The sequence below is a fragment of the Chlamydotis macqueenii genome, chromosome 1 (genome assembly GCF_036417535.1).
Source record: "Chlamydotis macqueenii isolate bChlMac1 chromosome 1, bChlMac1.mat, whole genome shotgun sequence".
Classification (NCBI taxonomy): Eukaryota; Metazoa; Chordata; class Aves; order Otidiformes; family Otididae; genus Chlamydotis; species Chlamydotis macqueenii.
Genome location: NC_141556.1, coordinates 74,372,138 through 74,392,301, shown reverse-complemented (window position 1 = coordinate 74,392,301; position 20,164 = coordinate 74,372,138). Strand labels below are relative to the sequence as shown.

Here is a 20,164-nt window from a genome sequence, read left to right as displayed (position 1 = left end):
TTCTTACTCAAAATCTGTTGCCATTGATCAAAAATCATCACTACCTATTTAAGCATTTTTGTGATCACGTGTGATCCACTGACTAGTCCCTCTCCACAGCTCTAGACAAGTGTTCAAAATATCAGCCTTGTTGATTTTTTTTCACAAAATCTAAGAAGGGCAATAGGCACACCACAGGTCTGCACTACCTCTTTCCTAGCAATGACTTATAGGAGCTACTTATGAAAAGAAAATTAAAAGCAGGAGAAATATAGAATAATCTTCTGCCTACAAAGTGGTTTTCTACAGGTAAGGCCAAGCTGACCAGAGTGGTAGGAGAATGAACTGGAAACATCAAAGATACCACCCTTTCTGCAGTCCCTCAACATTACTGGGGGTAGAGGGTGGGAGAGGTCACAGTGGACCCAGCAGTAGCTTCATGAAACATTTCAGTCCCAACTGCAACCTCAAACCAGGGTTTGACAGAAAGGTAAGGTTTGAATGCAAAGTGGAAAAAGAAGTTTTAGAGAGGTTTGAAGGACTGTGAGTTCCAATATTAATTGAAGGGAGATGCCTGTGAAATATTTTAGACAAAAAAAGAAACTGGGGCAGTCATCATGAGTCCTCTTAGTCAGCTGGGCAAACTTCTATTGTAATGCCTCCATTGTCAGTACTCCTATATTACACGAAGCAAAAGTTAGGGTAGAAAACTCCTTACGGTTTTCAGTCATATTTCCTGCTGAAAACAGAGTAAGAACTTGATCTCTAATTCTTTCATTATTGTTTTGCAGAAGGCAATGGTTAGAAGGTATTTCTGAAGTCAATGTACTCCCAGATTAAAATCTTGACTCTCCCATCCTAAGGCTCTAAATCTAGAGGGAAATGGTGGTAACTCAGATACCACTCTGCAATAATTACTGCCAACAATTTAGTTTTCTAAAGGCAATCACTCTGGTTTTAAAACTACACAGAAAATTGCCTCCACATGCCTGGTACGAAAAGTTTGCCCTATCCAATATGCCTCATCATAAATTATCTGTTAAGGAAAAATCTTTCAGAAGTCATGAATGGTGTTGCAGGACCAATTCACTAAATCTGTCATAACACACTTCAGAGATAATTGAGATGTCAAGCCTCATCAATATCAACCTACTTAAAGTTAGGGCAAGGGGAGAGGGGAAGAATGATAATGAATAATACCATTATGTGAAGCTAGTTAACTTATAGCTTAGAAACAGATACCTATCAGTCACCAATCTGAATGTCCTTGAATTTCATGAAAGTCTGGACTTATAAGCAGTTTTAATTCCTTAAAGAGCTTCTTTCCATAGAAATGGATTATTTGTAGACAGAGTAGTAGTCGTCTTTTCTATTTTAACTTTGAAGCTTCCACCTTTTTTTTCCAACTACAACTTAACACACATGAGGTAAAATAATGACTTTGGATAGCATACAGGAAACATCAGTAAAATATTATTTAAAAAAAAAAAAAAAAAAAACAACAAAACAACAACAATCTCTTCCTGACCAGGCAGAGGAAGTAAAGTGACAAATCTCTCAAGAGCTCCAAGCCTCAGAGGAGGTTTCTGCCAATTTTCAGCACTATTAATTTCTCCTCTGTGTCATTCTCTGTTACTGGTTTTATATCTCCTCCTGATCAATACTCATGTATATACATCCCACATTACTTTCTCATTAAAACGTCTTGCATCTCAGTTATTATCCACTCACTTTGAAAACTGACATTGAACACAATCCCGTTTCCTATTCCCTGTCCATTCCTTCATCCATTTCTCTTCTCCCGTTTCCTTCCCCCTCCACTCCTCCTTGTGATATCCCTCTCACAAAATAGCATCTCACTGTCTCCATCTGCTTCTTCAACCATCTGCTCACTCCTTCCCTTCCTCCTTGCTGGAAAACTCCACAGTCTCTCTAGTGTAGCTCCACAGTCCCCTCGCAGCACCACTAAAACTCTTTTTCCTTTTCCTCTTCTGTTCAAAAATATTAACTACAGCAAGCTTTACACTCTAGGCCTTGATGGAGGGGAGAGCGCAAAATAAATATCCGTAAGTTTAATAATCCTCTGCCTTGACAACTGTAAAATCCTTTCTAAGCTTCATGTTTCACGCTGCTCCTCTTCATTTTATCCAAAACGCCATGGCCAAGTTGATCTTCTTTCCTTGATGGGATGTTCTGGCCATTTCATCACACTTCTAAATCAACCTCATTAATCATTTATGTCCCACACGATTTTCAGATTCTCCATCTTCAGGTCCACTGCCCTAAGCAGCCTCCTCTTCTCGCCTGGGACCTGGTGCCATTCTCTGCCAATTCTGCTTGGTTGGCTTTGATCTCATCCCACAAGCATTTCTCTACCTTCTCCTATTCAGACACTTTCTGCCTGGAATCAGCTGTTGAAGCTGGTTACTTCTCCATTTCCCTCTTGCTCACCCTCTCATTTCTATTCTGTCAAAGACTCATCTTTTCCACACGTAAAACTAGAGAACCCTTCTATTCCCAATAGAGAGAAAAAATATTAAATTTAAATACCATCAAACATCCATTTCCAAGTCTGTGCCTTTCCTCTTTCTAAAACATCTGGCTTTCTATTATTCATTTTATTTCCCTACTTTGCTTCCTTTCACAATCTTTCACCTCCCAGTACTCACATTATACATTTCTTATGCCTAATCATTTCCTGTTCATCCTCTTGATTTATGCCTTTTCTCTGCTTTTCAGTGAACACGGTAGGTTACTACCGGATCTTGTTCTCCCTGAGAACAGCCTACCTCATTCCGGGTGATAAACAAATAACATAGCAATTAAAATTCAGCAAGGCAAAATCAGAGACATGGTGTTAACTTTTTTTTCCCCCTCTCCCTCTTCCCCTCTCTCATCAGCTACTGACATTTGGAAAATTTCAACCAAATCTAATAAACAACAAAAATTTGTCCTAGGTTCCTAAGAAAGTGAGGCTTGTATGATCACAACCTGCCAATCAGTTCTGTCTTAACCACTTTTGTACCCATAAGTCAATATCAAGCAAATAATACAAAGACAGTAAGGAGTCAGAGGTTATCAGTGGTGAAGCAAAGAGAAACCCAAATTAGCATCTTCATTAACCGTGGGATGCAGCAGCCAGCTGGCCTGGCCACCATAGTAGGTTGGGCCACCCAACTACGTGCCTGGCTTGGGAGCAGCCAAAGCACGTCTGGCTTACGCCCAGCACACGGTAAAGGGAGGGAGCTGGAAGCAGTGGGAGGAAGAAAAAGCTCTTTAAGCCAGCCTCCCTTAGTTTTCCCACTTATAGTGAAAGGATCAGGGGTTTAATCTTGGATTATTTCACCTAACACCAAACCATTGCTCATTTAATCTTTTACAGACCCTTTTCCAGGATCAGAAGATCATAAAGAACATAATTCTGATGCACTTATATCTATAACACAGATGAAGCATTTCTCTTTTTGTTTTCTCCAGCCAGAGAAGGAACAATATGTTCTCTACCTTTTCTGAATTATACTGGGATTTGCAGTCACCAGCTCAGTTTTCGATCCAACGTCCTTGCTGTATTCACTGGATAGAGGAGGAAGGTTGCACCTGTGTACAGAAAGACAGACAAGATTTTAAATAACGTTCAGGATTGACAGGTTTCAACCTCAGTCTTTTTTAGTCTGCAAGTTTGCAGGTTTGTGGGGTTGGTTTTTTTTTTAAAAAAAAAAAAAGCAAGCTGTCAGAAAATGTTAAAGTGCTGTATAAATACTAGACCAAGCTACAAATGCTGCTACTGTACCACATCTACAAGCACAATAGGATGTTTTTGTACCAGATTGTACAAAATGTAGAAATAAAACCTTTTGCAGAGATGATCTTATGTAACTACTAAGCAAAAACAAAGACACAGACTTGGCATTTCCAACAGGCTGAAAGGCTGTGGAAGACATCGTTATTATCCATAGTAAAGATTTTTTTTTCCCCTGAACTCTTTTAAAGTTTTGTTTTTTCACCCCGTTCTGTCTTGTTTACCACTATCAGTCTCCAGACTGTTACCATTCTGTGGCATTACAAGCATTAGACATGTTTTTCAAACAACGGGCAACTGGCATTTTTAATGTTACACTGTGGGGTATCTTCAGTGTACAAAATTTAACATGAAAACACACTGAAAAATTTGAAGTGTCTATTTAAATACGTGCATTTCTGTTCTGCTCACAGCCTTGTTCTGGTGGGCAGGGTGAAAAGGTAACAACGAGAAAGTGACTGAGCAATTTTACTTTGGAAAGCAGAGAGAAAAGACTCCAAAAAACAGAAATAGAGATGAACTTCCAGACAATGAACAATCCTAAATGCTCCATTGTAAGGACCTAGGAGAAGAAGGAAGGCATAGCAGATAAAGATGAAAATACATTCAAACAATATCGAAGCCTATGCACTGCTCCAAAAATTAAACTCAGAAGAAATCTACTCAATACATAGAAATGACACCAAAAATTGGTGTCAAAACATTTTTCATTTCAAATTTGTCAAACTGTTTAAATCAAAGATCTGAACAATATTTTTAATCCTTAAAAGGAAAAAAAAATGAAACCAGTAGAATCTGGAATTTTTTCAGAAAAAATACTTTTGTTTTTTTTATGTGTTGGGTTTGGGCGTTTTGTTGGGATTTAAAAAAAAAAAAAAAATGTTTGGGGCTCTACCATAACCAAATTTGCTGTCCAATTCTTAAGTCCAATCATGGAATCAAGACATCCCCATTTCGCACCTGCTGGTTTCACTGTTTTTCTGCAGTACACTGGAAAAGCCCAGCACAGAGACAGAGTGCACGAGGTAAGGAATGGCGAGCAGCACGCTCAGGCACCAGCTCCTGGCTCTCCCTGCTCCCAGCAAAAGCGCTGACCCTAAAAAAGTGGGTGAAGTAGCCCCTGGTTGCTTTCAGCTTTGCAGACAACCACCCCCACGGAGGATGAGATCCTAGCACTGGAAGAGGGCAAGCAGCAGTGCAGAGAGCTGTTGTTTCATGTTCATGATGCCACCAGGGACGTGGGTTCCTTTGCTGCAGGTCTCACGCCTGTGAAGATCTACGCCATTTTTCTCATCGTCTTCTCCATTGAACTCTCTGTAGCACTCCACTTCTGCATGCGTCTTTGAGGCAACCAGCGTCAGTCATGAAAACCCGAGTCCAACAACCAGGAGCTGCTTACCCAATATTTTATCTTATTAATTCAGAGGCCTATCTCCTACACTAGTGAGAGGCATGAGCTGGGGAAGTGAGTTACAGTTCAGTTTTTAGGAGAGCTTCCAGGGGCTACTGCAGAAATTATTAGGCTCTTGCACTACAGGTTGCCACAAGCTTCCACTGTGCTGGGAAAAATCAGTCTCATCACAAGGAAAGCCCCTGCCTCCCTAGCAGTCGTTGACTTCAATGGCATTTTCACTGACGTCTGCAGCTTTTGGAGAAGGGATTCATAAGGTTTACACACAATAAAATTATATTTTTTTTTTTAATCTAAAAAATAAATAAAAAAAAAGACTGCAACAGGTTGCTTCCTGCATCTGCTCCTGCTGGAGCGGGTTCAGAGAAGGGCCACAAAGATGATCAGAGGGCTGGAGCACCTCTCCTATGAGGACAGGCTGAGAGAGTTGGAGCTGTTCAGTCTGGAAAAAAGCACACTCTGAGGAGACCTTATTGCAGCCTTCAGTACTTAAAGGAGGCTTATGAGAAAGATAAGGAGAAACTTTTTAGCAGGGTTGCAATAGGGCAAGGGGTAATGGCTTTAAACTAAAAGACAGTGGATTTAGGCTAGACATAAGGAAGAAATTCTTTACTGCGAGGGTGGTGAAGCACTGGAACAGGTTGCCCAGAGAGGTGGTGGATGCCCCATCCCTGGAAACGTTCCAGGTTGGACAGGGCTCTGAGCAACCTGATCTGGTTGGAGATGTCCCTGCTTCTTGCAGGGAGGTTGGACTAGATGACCTTTGAAGGTCCCTTCCAACCCTAACCATTCTATGATTCAGTGATTCTATGATCTAATTCCTTCCATCATTGAGTCTCATTCCCAGCTTGTTCTGCATTAAATATTAAGAAATGGCCTGAGTATCCACCTTGGCCAATGTCAAGACAATAATTATATAAGGCAGTTGAAAGCCATGTTTCTCTGGACTTGTCTACAAACCTCAAAATGCCACCATATTTAACCTCCTCAGCTCCACCTGGGGTGGTATGGCTAGACAGCATGGCACAGCGTGATTAAAACATAACAGCGTGGCCTCCCCAAACTAGGACAGCCACTAGTCAGCTGGAAATAGTGACAAGTTGCTTCTAGTTTGGAATAAATTGACTATTAAATAGCTCTGAGAACTCCCCACAATCCCCTGGTATTTTACAAAAAGAAGCTCTCTCTGGGAGATGTACAAACCACAGCAAAGTCATGGAAAGCAGCTGAGGGATCGGGAGAATGGTTATATGTAGAAGAATTTCTTCAAAATCTAATGCAAAGAAAATGTCTCTCTTCTGTCAAAATACAGACAAAAACACTGCTTAGAGTTAGGTATCCAACACTTCTCTCTCAAAATAAGTGTTAGCTGGAAGGGAGAGGGTAAATCAAAACTTTTTATTAGAAATAAAGACTACACACTTGAAAACCAGCCAGGTATCAGAAAAGCCTATTATAACCACACTACCTAAACATGTAGACCATATACCATGCACCATTTTCATTGCAGATGCAGTGTGCTATGCTTTAGGGGCTGAAAACTGCTGCTCTTTTAATCTCTATATTGGTACAATTGTGTTTGTAGAAGATGCTCAGCAATGAGATGAGTTTAAACTCATTAATTAACCTTAGTGACTACAATATATCAGAGAAGATGGCTGCAGTCATATGACAGAGCTTATGGAAATACACTTAAGTGAAATAAAAAACAATGTGAATGGAAGAAAAGAACAAGGGCAAAACTTGGCATGACATTTCACACTGCGGAAATACTTCAAAGATATTACACAAATTTCTGTTTTTAAAAAAAAAAGGAAAGATGTTATGCAAGTCACTATTGTGCTCTTTCTCTCTCAGTGCTCAGATTATTGAAATCAGATTTAGAAAAGATCAACTAAATCCTGTCTTCCACCTGCTACAAAAATATTTTCTCCCAGTGGTGTATTAGTTTCTAACCCAAAAGAACTGAAATATTTTCCATAAATAGGACTGTACATCACAAATACAATACAGCCTGTAGGCAGCTACTGGGATTTTTGCAGGATTCTCCCTATCACTTATTTCCAATTCAAAATAAATTCTGTATAGATAATGGTTGCTTCACTCTCCCTGGAGAGAAAAGGATTTTTCTGATCAAGCTACAACTGCTGGGTTTTTTTATAAAAAGTTTCTATTGTTTTTTAACTGATTGGTCCTGTAGCTTTTCAATTCCCCATTGCATCTAGATAATATTACCACGTTATATACCCTGCCGTTTCTTGTATTTAGTCTGTGGAACACCTAAGGAGTTTTGCAGTAATGGCAATCAGCACATTGCCCCTCTCCCCCCGTGCCTTACATCTTCTCTTCTGTGAATACTCTAAGTGTACCTTTCCTTTTGCCTTTAGTTTGTTGTATTTCTGTGCTTTAACATTGAAGGCATTTTTGGTCTTTGAGATGCAAACCAGAAATTACAGCAATACTGTTTGGTTTGCAGCACATTTGTATGGTTTTATAATAAGCCATCAGGATCTAACAAGGAGACTTGCTAAAGTGGGTGTCCATTATGCATTCATCTCAAAACCCAAAGAAACTCCATTTCTCATCTCTCTAGGAGCATTCCTCTAGTTTGTCCTTCACAATGTTTTTCTTGTTCTTGTTCAACAGGGAGGAACTAATTTCTGTCTTTCTTCCTTAAAGAATGCAGACCTAAAAAGTGCCAAATTCAATCACAAAAGCAGTAGCTGGTTCAGCATCCCTCCTGACAGGTTCTTGTAACTTCAGAAGGCTGGAGGGAAAGGAAATGTGAGGAATTCCAAAAAACCTCCATTAAGGAAAAAGATTTGGCCTTTCCTTAGACAGTCAGCCAGAAATAAGTCTTGAGGGAAGAAAACCACAGGAACATTTCAGCTTGTTCCAACTTCCTTCTTAAGCCTCGCCCCACAAATCTGTATCTACTCACCTTGAGTGCAAGGGGTTGCATATGACAGCATTTAGAGTTGCAGAGGACAGAGCACAGTGCAGGATGAGACCCTGCCTAACACTGCATAATTAAAGAGAAAAGCAGCTCTCCACTCCCTCTCTGTGACACTGCACAATCTGTCACAACCTCAACCCACCCATCTGCAGATTGCCTCCATGCTACACACCCATTTGCAGAAGCCAGTAAAACCTCTCTTTTTTGCCTCTCCTCACGCTTTTACCCAAATCACTTGTGTAAAATATCCAGCAAAGGGATGGGCGAGGGGGGAAACAAGGCAAATTATAATTGATTAATGGCAACTGAATAGTTTTGGAAAGTCTGAGACTTCGCAGGGGGAAGGGTAGACAACGTGTCATTGAGGTTTTTGTCTTACCGCATGACAAAATCTGCTTGATCTATTTGTTTGCCGCAGCCGCTCTTTTTCAGGATCCCACCATTTCCCACCACGGAGCATTTCTTCAGTGGCAGCTGGAAGGGAGTAGCCTAGCAACACAAAACAAGGATCGGTTTTACAGAGGAGAACACACACATCTTTGTAGTAGCCACTCCTGGAAAACCCAGGGAGCTGGCAGGGCTCAAAGTGATGAAGAAAAGGGAGAATTAGGAGCTAGGGGAAAAAAAAAAAAAAAAAAAAAGTACAGAAATTAGCTGGTAAGTAGATGTAGGACAAGTTTTATCCCCACTCCCTGAACCAGGATGCAACAAACATGATACAGAAGATGATAACATTTCTGCAAAACCAAAACTGCCTAAAGTCTTGATGCAGATACTGACCAAGCCAGGCAGTCGGGTCAGAATGAGCCTTCTAGCCAAGCTGCAAGGACACAGGAGAAAAAGACAACCAGGGAAAAAAAAAATAAAGAAAGAAAAATCCATGAAAGTGACCTTCCTGAGTTCATATACAAAAGACAGCTCTGTGGAAGAAAGGAAGGAAGGAATGAGGTGATGACTGAAGAGCAGGGGGAATCAGGAGCCACCCTGGCTCCCTCCGTGGTTGTGTTGTGTTGCTGGGACAGGTCACTCTGAAGCCTTAGGCAAAGATATTTAGAGCTTGACAGCAGCTCTGTAAACACTCAAGCTGCCCAGACACAGCCTAAATTAAAATTAGAAAGGAACCATTATAACTAAGGAGCTCTTGTAGCTGCTTAGGCAGGGCATTAAAGTGCGAGGTCAAATTGTCATGCTATCCTATGCACCAAACACAGCAATAAATTAGATCCGTACAGTCGTCTTTGTTCCAGAGGATCTCAAAATTATGGGTGGGACGTCTTCCTGTCAGCCCCAAGTCATTCTACTTCAGCGAGGTCAGGACAGTCACTTAAATAGCACACAGTGCATCAGTGCAGCCCAGCATATTAAAAAACAACAACAACAAAAAAAAAAACCACCACAAAAACCAAGTGGTGGCGAAAATACGTGAATTTAAAGCAGTACGATTTTAGTTATAGAATAGAATTTGTCTACAATACAAGAATTAATATTCTCCCCATGCAAAAGTAATTGTGCAGGGATTTATTATTTATCAAACCTGTCAAAACCTGACTTTGCAGCACAGGCAGAAGTTGCTGCATGGGCCTCAGAGAATGCAAATACCACGGTGACAGGATGCAGCCTCGCAAAACAATTCTCCTTTCCTGGAGGACAGGTAGAACAGTGGCAGTACTTGTCCTCACTTACGCATACAGAGCAACGTCTAACACTGCATCATGTATTCACCAGGCACTGGGACGCTGTACATGGACCAGGAAACAGACCCAGCATTATAGCACAAACTCGGTATTTCTTAGGACTTATTTCTAATGTCTTATTTCTCTTCCTCCTTAGATTTATTTGCTTTATCTTCTTTTCTCAGCAAACTAAATTCCATTCAGCTAGGATAAAGCCACAATTTGCTTTCTAATGAAAAACATTAAAGCATTTTGCTTATCCTAACTCTGGATTAAGATATGCTAAAGCAGAAAAATAAATTTCAGTCTCCTCAGGCCCAGCCACCATTAGGAACCAGTGACGGCATGGCAGAGAAATACTAAGCATGCAACTGCATTCTTGTCCTGCATCTGCCTTCTCAAGAACACTTTTTAATTTACACAGTTATTGCACTAGGAGCATATCTTGAAACTCAAAGGACATCTCATCTCTGAGGTGACCCTGACCAAATGAGAGCTCAGTAAGCGGGGTGGGGAGGATGAGAATCAGAGGAAATGTAGAACAGATATGTTTTATAAATAATAGTATCTTTCTTATTCAAAGCTCCTTCCAAGACAGCTAGTTATACAAAGGCAAGGCTGTGATAAATCACAGACAAAGACAGCAGCCATTAACTCTCGCTTTTAAGAGTTGTGCACACTCTGCCACGTAAATTCTGTGGCTTTAGTACATGTTGAGTGGCTTCAGACACCCAAAATAAACATCTAGGAGTTACTAAAGGCTTTGAAATTCTGTGAGTTGCAAGTAGCCTTTGATATTGCTTCAGATGACTTGATGTCCTTCAAAGAAGGCTTATGTTCTGTTATGCTCAAAGATTATAATATTCGTTGTCATTTGCATACATACTTTTGTTTCCAAAAGCATGTGACATGTTGCAACTCTTGTCCTTCAGAGAGTCCAAGAAACAAAAGAACAAGATGAGGGCTGCCAGGGTGATTTGAGGGAGCCAAAGGAAAGCAGAAGGAGCAGATAAAATCACTGTGGTGGTTGTCCCTCTGCCTAACCTATCCACATCATGCTATGGATATAGGAGGAAAACCAGGCTGAACACAGTTCTCTGAAAAGCCACCATGCCCACTGGAGCCCACAGAAGCTTTTGCCTCTCCCCGCAAAGTACTGAAAATTCAGGACATGGCACAGTCATTGGACAGAGTCTACACATCACCGTTTAGCTTAAAATGTTCAACAGATGCATTTTCCGGAAGACTGTACTTACAAACTTACTACAAACATCATGCAAAAGACCTAGTTCCAGTACCATAATGAGGTGGGGCGGGAGGGCTGTAAAGGCCTAAAGATTAAGTGTCTCTGCTGCTTGGGGGGAAATCAGCTGCTCTGAGCTTAATGAAGAGCAATTCCTTAGGATGACCTGCGAGAAACCTGCATTTGTTATCTTGCACGTGACTTTTCTTCAAAACATTTAAATCACAGATCTGTATTACTGCTCAGACTGCAGGGCCATTTCAGGAACTCTGCCCTGAGCCTCCCTGTCCAAATAGCCTGGTCATACACAAACCGTGGAAGTCAAACTCAAGTGTTGCCCATAAGTGACTATGAAACGTATGGCTCCTTTTTCTCTCTACAAAAGGCATTTCTCTTTTCCCTCTTTGAACAGAACAGGCTTCTGTTCTTTGAAATTCTTCGGAAGTCACTATCCTGTAATCCGGTTAGCAGCAGCATACCCAACCCACCGCAGGGCGTTAGTGCAACGGCACACGCTTCCCTCCTCCTCTACATCCAAAGGATGCTCATGGGACAGACAGCACAGATACAGGCACTCAGAGGCTCTTCAAAGCGAAAATGCTGCGAGCTTCATTCTGTGACTTCCCACAAGCATTCAGCTTGTTCCTTCCTTTGGGCTGCCCAGAATAGGAGGTGCAAACAGCTTAAGCAAAATTGCAACACAATTAACCAAAAGGTAGTTCCAGCCCTCACACGCAGCCAGAATTGCTCAGCTTGTTACTAGCTTTCCACATCACTACTGGGCTTTCAAGATGTTTCCTTGCATCCTCTAGCTGCTCCTACTGCTGGCTTGCCAGGGTATGCACTGTGGATTTAAGGCTGAATTTCATACTTAATTAATTATCAAAACCTGGAATTGTTTTTTTTCCTCTAAGGGTAAAAGATACCGAAGATGGACTCCAGTAATGATTTGTTTCCTCACGCCAAGTGGTCTTAAGCAATCTTCATGGTGTGGGTGATGTGCCTTCAGATTTTTTGAATGTTATGTTGGGGATGAAAGGTTAGAAGAATACTACAGCTTGCTCCAGAATTAAACTGGTTTTACATTTTGTAAAGTAGACTTGGGCATTACTTATAATTTTAGTAAGAAGCAATTTTAAATCAAGAGTGTTACATTTTTAAGGTGATGGTGCTATTTGGAGATAATGCTATATAGTAAACCCAAGTTTGCTTCTAGGTTTTTATTACCGACAAAATACGTTTCATAGGACTTATAAAAACCTTCTCATGCTTTCCTTCTTTACCTCCCACACAACTTAACTCTTTGCTAGGCAAATTGTCGGCTCATAGTTAACAGCACATAAGTCCTCACATTGTGTGGACCCAGCTGCCATTTGTGCTAAATGCTCACAAAAAACTCAGTTCTTTTGCGCCTTAGAATTGTAAACTGGCCTGAAAAATGCTGGCTTTGGACTGTAAAGTTGTAACAAAAGCACTTCCATTAATACTAGCTTCCCAAAACTCTGTTATTTTCATTGTCAACACATTTGTTGTTTTCTTCATTCATAAAATTTTCATGAACAGCCAGAGCCTTGTGGGTGGACTAGAAAAAAAACAGCACAGCATCAGTTCATCTACTGCAACAGAGAAAATGTAAAAGTAAATGACCAACTCACCTCCATTTTTAAGCAGTCGTTACCATAAGATTTGCAAATACTGATAACTAAAACTACCTTGCATATTGGAAATAAGCAGGATGAATTCCCTTTAAAAGTAAGTTTCAGGTAACTTTTAAAACGATTTTGTAAGGTGGTTTTTAAAAAGCATCTCCAAACAAAACCAAGGACAGAAAGGCTCCATTGTCTCATTTTCTCTGGTTTAATACAGTGAAACTCCACTGACAATCAGTGAAGAGGTTCTATGTTATATTCATGTAAATGAAAGAAAAACCTGCACATCCTGCTATAAATTCAATGACAAATAAGCCCACAAAGCAATAGAGACTCCCAATTGAATATGAGACTAATGTAACAAAGCATCTATCCAGCAATTCACTGATTAGTTTCATCATTCATCTAAGTAGAAATAAATCATTGTCATCACTTAAAAGAACATCACACAGTACTAACAAAATGTAATTTATTTTAGATAATGCTACTCTAATTCACTTTAATTTCATTGGTTGTTAATGCATTAATTTTTGCCCACTCCCTGCCAAAGACTTCAATTGGCAACCAAATTCTTACTGGGAAAACAGGAAAAAATTACAGTATTCAGCCTCTGATTTAATGCTTAAGATGTCAAAAATGCTGAAAACACTGAGAACATAAATTTGAATTAAATGTTTTTTCAAATAAGCCTTTTTTTTTTTTTATTTGCAAGACATGCTGTGATTTTACTGTCCCTTATGAGAAGGCAGCATCTTGATGAGAAGGGCGTTGCTCTACTGACTTCCCTAAGGAGACAGCAAAACCCCAAGAGTTAATGAGAAGCCAAATTCAGCTCTTAATAAAACACTTTCTTGCACCTTTGCATAAGGAAGCAGCTGACACTTCAAAGGATATCTCTCTGTGTGTCAGCCACAGGTAATGTGGCGTTGGTTTTTACACTGTCAGACATGGCGGGGTGGCAAATGCTCCTTTTTCATTGTTTACAAATCATCTCCGGTCTGATGGGCCTTTTGTTCCTCCTACAGGGCTGGCAAGACATGACAGCTTGACAGCAACAAGCTCCAAAAAACATCAATGTCAGGGACAGCGTATTCTCTATAGGGGAACGTGGAGGGTGGCTCTGGTTCCCTGCATTTCACTCGCTCCTCTCCGCCAAACTGCTCCAGTCCTGCCCTGACCTGGGCACAGAAGCCCAGAGCAAGGCAAAACTATTGATGGCAAGATAATGAACATCACAGGGGTCAGGAGGAGCTACTCCTCCTAAAAGAGGGAGGGCTCTTCAGCTTCAGCCCATCTCCCACGCTATGCTGCTACAGCAAAACAGCTGATGTTCTTCTTTCTATGCTTTAGAAGTAATTGTTATTTTCTCAGTAAAATAACTTGTTTTCACACACAAAAAAAAAATACTTAGGGTTGGGATTTGGGGTTTTTTTAGTGAAAATTCAAAATTTTGAAAAGTAAAAGATAGACCTTTTTTCAGGAAGATTTCCTTTAAAATTGGGTGCACCGTTATCTAAAAAGTCTTGCATGTACTAATTCATAACTTCAGCCATTTTCTATTATACACCTATTTTCAGCCTGGCCTTTCTGTTTGTAGTTACTGATTGAAATAACTGCACAAAGTTTGAAATGCATCTAAAAAATCGTAACAATAATTTAGAACTCACTTTTGTACAGAGAAACAGAAGAAATAAGGATTAGAATGAAAGTGTCTGTGTACAAGTACTGGAAAGGGAGAAAATCTTTTACATATGATAAATCTTGAGCCGATGTTGTGGGCTGGAAGATGCATTTTAACATATTAAGAAATCACATTGATACTTTACTTTCAGGTTTACTGAATGCCATATAATTCCTAATTTTTTTGTGTGTGTTCACGCAAAGCTGTATTACAAAAGCACGTTAGTGAAACTGTTGAAAGCTGCATTTCATGTGTGCAAGATCTGTAAGAATTACAATGTATGTTCCACTGAGACTTGCTAGATGTGTGTGTTAGCTACAACTCGTACAAAATTCTCTATATTCCACTAATATATGAAATAATGTATGAAATGTTAGGCAAGATGGAAGCCAAAAATCTTGCCTCTATGGCAATACTGTCACAAAACAGAGGGACAGGTATAAGCATATGTACAGTCATTTTATGGAACAGATCAGAATGGAGCCCCTGGCAGACTGCTCCCAGGTATGTAGCACACTGCCTCTTTGTGAGCATGGTATTTCAAATTCTGGACTCAGATACTACCAAACCCCAACATTTGAGTACAAAGCAATTATTACAGGAAGAAACTATGACAGTGACTGACTGTGAAATCTCTCTAGGAGCTAAGAAAAAGAAAAACGAACCTTCAACTACCTTCTTCAGCTTTTTTTTTTTTTTTTTGTAGTAGTTTCCTTGCTCCACAGAGGTACTGCCAACTAACAAATTTTGAAACCTGAAGCTGACTGCTTGCAGAAAAGAGAAGTGGTCCAGGTGGGGCAAGCTCCTCTGTAGTACCACGCAAGGATGTCTCTGCCATGACAGCAGTGTCTTCACCAAGGATTGAAGTGGAATTTAACATTCAAGCTTATGTAACCTGTGCTTTTCACAAATACATACTTCAGGAGGTACCGTTTTTCATTAGACTAATATCTCATCAAATATTTACACGGCAACACAGGATGGCAAAACACCACTTAAGGGAGTGAATGCATTGCTCTGCGGCTGCAGGAAACCCTCTTATATCGAAAAGGGTACCCGAGATATTAGCTGCAGAGCAACTATGCACAAAAGACAGAACGCTTTACAACGTACCTGCATATTCACAAAAAAACATGGAGTCACTTTTAGTTCAAGCTGTACTTTAAGTAGGAACTTCAAAACAGTGTGCTCTCTAATAGCTTTCCACCCAGCATGAAGTCACTGCAAGTGAGTACTTGCTGTGAATTAAAAGAACATTTCAAATTGCTGCTGTGGCATTTAGTTCAATGAAATCAGCCTTCATACAGCCAGTACAGCACAGTGTAGGGATTATTAAAAAAAATAATAAAAAAATTAAAAAATCATATTTGAGTGTAACAGTTTATTTTAGAAAACAGACTATTGATAGTATATCATAAACAGTATTTTAAACAATGAACGCTCTGGAAATGTGATCAGAGTGCTTCTACTTTATATGACTTAAAAGACAAGGAGACAATAATGGGTGGGAAATTCCAAAGTCCTCGAAGATTTCTGCATCCAAGCTTTATCGCCTGCAATGTAGCACCCCAAACTTTGGATTAAAAATTTTAAAAAGGAAATATTGTTTCGTGATTAATTAGAAAAAGCTACTCAGCCTACCAGGGGTGGGGAGGGTGTCCCTTGCTCTGAAAGATTTTATAGCTTCTAACATTTCCTGAATTGGGAGGCCTCAAGAATGAGTTAAGATTCTGTCCAAATAGATGCTCCATGGGGCAACTCAGTCCCATGTAAAATGTACAAAATGGAAAAATAATGTACAAATTCCCCGAAAAACAGCTTGACCAGAATTTTTAAATAACTGCCTGTGTTGGCTTCCCAAAACATGTTCTTATATACTTAAATAAGTCACTTGATTATTTTTTTTTTAATCCTATGTGGTAATAAGGATAAACTTTGATTCATAGTTCAAATCACTAAACTCTGCCGATAGCCCTAGAAACACTCAGCAAATCCTTCTTTTTACCTGACCACCTGACATCACAAGATGCCATGACAAGCTCAGAGTAAAACCCCATCGATTGTGTGGGACTCTCAGCCCTGCTCTGCTTTGCCAGCACCTCCAGAGCTCGGTACACAACACCCTCCCACTTAGATTTCAACTGACTCAGACTCTCACGCTCACACTGCACAGCATTTACACACCAGGCAGCAATTCACCTCCCAGTTCACTGGCACTTAACAGCAGAAAAATATTGAGACACGCCAGGTATTCCAGTGGTTATTTAATACTGCAAAATGCTGAATGCTTAGCAGCAACCCCTCCTCTTTTGGGCTTAGAGACCTAACTTTCAGGTGCTGCTTTTGAAAAGTTTGGGCATCCTCCATTTTTTTCCCTGCTCCTTTCTTAATCTCTCCAAGTCTGGGCAGAAAAGAAAAAGCTAAGTATATCAAACTGTATACATCAGGGTTACATTGACACAATTCTCTAAGCTTAAGTCAAAAAAAGAAAAAAAGAAAAAAAAAAAAAAGGCATTTTTGAGTTTTAACTAGATATCTCATGGAAACAAGGATAAGCACAAATCATCACTTCAGGAGGGAAAACTACTTTTTTACTGTCATGCATGTCTATTAAACAACAACAGTAGTTACTATTTTATCAGAGTTTAATGAGTTATTCTGCAGGCCTGGGAAAATGCAGTACAAACTTCTTTAATTAATCTCCTGCATTGCAGTGCATGAGGCAGTTACTGTATATAGGCGCATGTATTAACTTCCATGTACAGAAGTTTTTGTTAAAGCAATTAACTATTATATTTCAGCCAGAAAAATATAGACAGAAAAAAAAAAAAAATATATGATCGCCCAGTGACAATGTCCTCCAACTTTGTAGTTTCTCCCTCAGTGATTGCAGGATGGAAGACCAGCAACAAGCTGCAACCAAAGTAGAACAGGGAAAACTGCAGGGTATCTGCTTACGAATGCCTGGGGTAAGAATACATAGAAAATGAACTCTCATGTTGAATTAGTCTCTTATGAGAGCATGGGGGACAACACATGGTCAGCAAAGATAAGAAAACCTGGAAATTTTGCAAGCTTAACTATTGATCAGTAAGGGGTCTACTCACTTATTTTCCCAGCTTTATAAAGGATTTCTCAACACAGTTTCATATATGTGTGCAAGGTTATTGCCAGGACCAATCTACAATCAAACACACAGTTCCTAAGCATTTTAAGATCAATCCTAACCCTGCAGAACTGATGCAGGATGAACGTTTCTACAACGGCACGAGCAGAATACAAATGATGGCAAAACGCAACAATAGCCTGCTTTGGACATGGGTGTGGGATTGGAAAGACAGCATGCAGGAGGACTCTGAAGAAGGTGTCAGGAGACCCATCTGCATGTATACGATTGATTTACTAAAAAGCTCATCCAGCTATAGAAACACAACGTTTTCCAAAATTTTATTAGTAGCACACAGTATATGCAATAAATAAAGTTAGTTTCAGCTCATAAAAAACATACTAGTAGAATTGGAAGTCTTTATAACAGATAATAACAATTAAACAAAGGAATGGCGCTCTGAATTCCTGAGGGCCCTTTGATCCCACTGATATGAATAAGGAGCTGCAGCAAAAGAAATCAATCCATTTATTCAGGAACCAAAACATGGATTTAGTTATCATGTGATAGATACTGAAGTTTAAAGCTTCGGCTTTTATTTTTTAGGCTGTCTTAAAAGCAATACATTTACATTTAGCTAGAATATTAAACAATGAGCTTCTACAAGGAAAAGATCCACTAGTCAAAAAGTGTTTCTTGCCTCTTAATAGTTCAGATGAATCAATGACGTCTATTGAGAATCACTAGTTTAAAAAAAAAAAAAAAATCAAAAGACAACTAGCAAGGATTGATCTCTCTAGGCAATTTGCAATTAGTGTTTGAGTGGACTTTAAACACTGAGATTGGTTTCTGGCAGCATGGAAGGACTGCTGACTTTCTTTAATACTTGCAGATATATTTTTTTCTTCTCTATTAATGAGAAAAATTAAGCCTCTTAAGAAAGCTTCACTTAGAAGGAAAAAATCTCTAACTATTTTAAGACAAATTTTAGACTTTGAAAACACCAAATTTCACAGTATAGATGCAGATTTATTTCATAGAATCATAGAATCTTAAGGTTGGGAGAGACCTCCAAGATCATCAAGTCCAACTGTCATTTACTGATCTTTCTTTCAGTAAAAAACCAAACAATTCCCTATGATTCCAATTACATAAATGTAGAATAAACAGCAAAAAGGGAACTACAAGAGAGAAAGGTTAGCTAGGAAACATTTTAGGGACGCTGGTGTTTCAAGGTGTTTAGCATAGTTTACGGGCAGTGCTCAGATGAAAAAGCCTTATGATACTGGGCTGCCCAAAAACATTTAAAAAAAAAAAAACCAGTACATAATATCATCTTACAGATACAGTGGGTTCATTTAAATGCACTACTGAATTGGATGAAACAACGGTATTAATCCAGAGAAGTAAGAAAACGCTTTTTTCCCCCTCCCGTAGCACACAAGCAAAACAAATATATAAAATACACTAAGAAATAAAAAACAGTTTGAGGAATCAATCAACGTACCCCACTCCAAAAAGCCATTATATGTGGGCAAGGTCAGGAGCCTGCATGAATCTGTATCTTACATCTCTAGCCTGTCCTTCATCCACAAACTAGATGGCATAAGAGCTGGCTCATGCAACTAAGAGCACAAGAAAAGCTGACCCACAAGAGTTGAAAAACAAATAACAGTACGCAAAGAAAAGAATGCAAATAATTTTAAGGACTGCATCTAAAGCAATGGTATAGGTCTTCATTTAGAGTACTATCTTTCTTTAAGACAGTCTTTCAGCAGAAACGTCTCTTTCTGAAAAATAAAAAAGTTGTTCACAGCATAATAGGATTTACATATAATGAGTGATTACCAAATTGTTTAGAAATTAATGTTGATCAAACAAGGAAGTAATTAGAGGAAATGTCTAAAGGTTATGCAAACAGAAGTTTAGAAGTCCAGGGAGGCAGAGGGGAAAAGCTGTCACAATTACAGCTATTTATTTTTCCCTGTAATGAAAACAAAACTCCTTAAAATGAACAGTATTTCACATAGAGGCATGAGAGTAATTAATGAACATGTTTGAATAACTTATCATAAACTGATTTGAATAAACTATGTCAATAATAAACCATTTAGTAATACAAGATTAAAATGGGGAAAGTGTTATTTCACTATATAAGGGTCTAAGTTCCCCAAAAAGCAAAAGAGAAAGTGTCATTTGTTGCAGGCCTACACAAATGTTCGTTCGGGGCTAGCTCCTCTACTGAGAGCACAGCAAAACAGGGGGGCTGGGCTTCAGGGACTAAACCCAACCTAAGGCTGAAGTCTCAGTAGTGCAGTGCACACATCAGAATCTGAAAATTAGAAGTTCAGTTAAACTGTGCAGACAGAGGCAACTGCAAGCCTATTGGAAGACAATGCAGAACAAAATTGATTTCACTTAAAGGGATGCTTTTTTTCACCAGCTTGGCGTTTCCCTTGGTTTTAACACCTTATAATTCAGATAATCAAGTCCAAATTTCTGCTCTAGGCAGGATCACCCGTGAAAACTGGTCAGTATATGCCGTTTCCTAGGTGCTTCAGCGTTTCTGCATCACTCGGGCACTCTTTGACTGTAACCGGCTGGATCGCTCCGGGCCCGGCGACGCCGCCACCGCCGCCGCCGCGCCTGAGGGCCAGGACCCTGGAC

The 20,164-nt window shown here is 39.7% G+C and overlaps 1 protein-coding gene across 1 annotated transcript in view; it reads right to left on the bottom strand.

Moving 5' to 3' along the window:
* Positions 1–20,164, bottom strand: part of ST8SIA1 (ST8 alpha-N-acetyl-neuraminide alpha-2,8-sialyltransferase 1) — a 130,636-nt gene that overhangs the window by 47,405 nt on the left and 63,067 nt on the right. Inside the window, exons 3-4 of the mRNA XM_086739969.1 lie at positions 8,525–8,634; positions 3,484–3,576 (exon numbers count right to left, since the gene is read on the bottom strand). Of these exons, the coding sequence (XP_086596095.1) occupies positions 3,484–3,576; positions 8,525–8,634 (203 nt within the window). The remainder of the gene's footprint in view (positions 1–3,483; positions 3,577–8,524; positions 8,635–20,164) is intronic.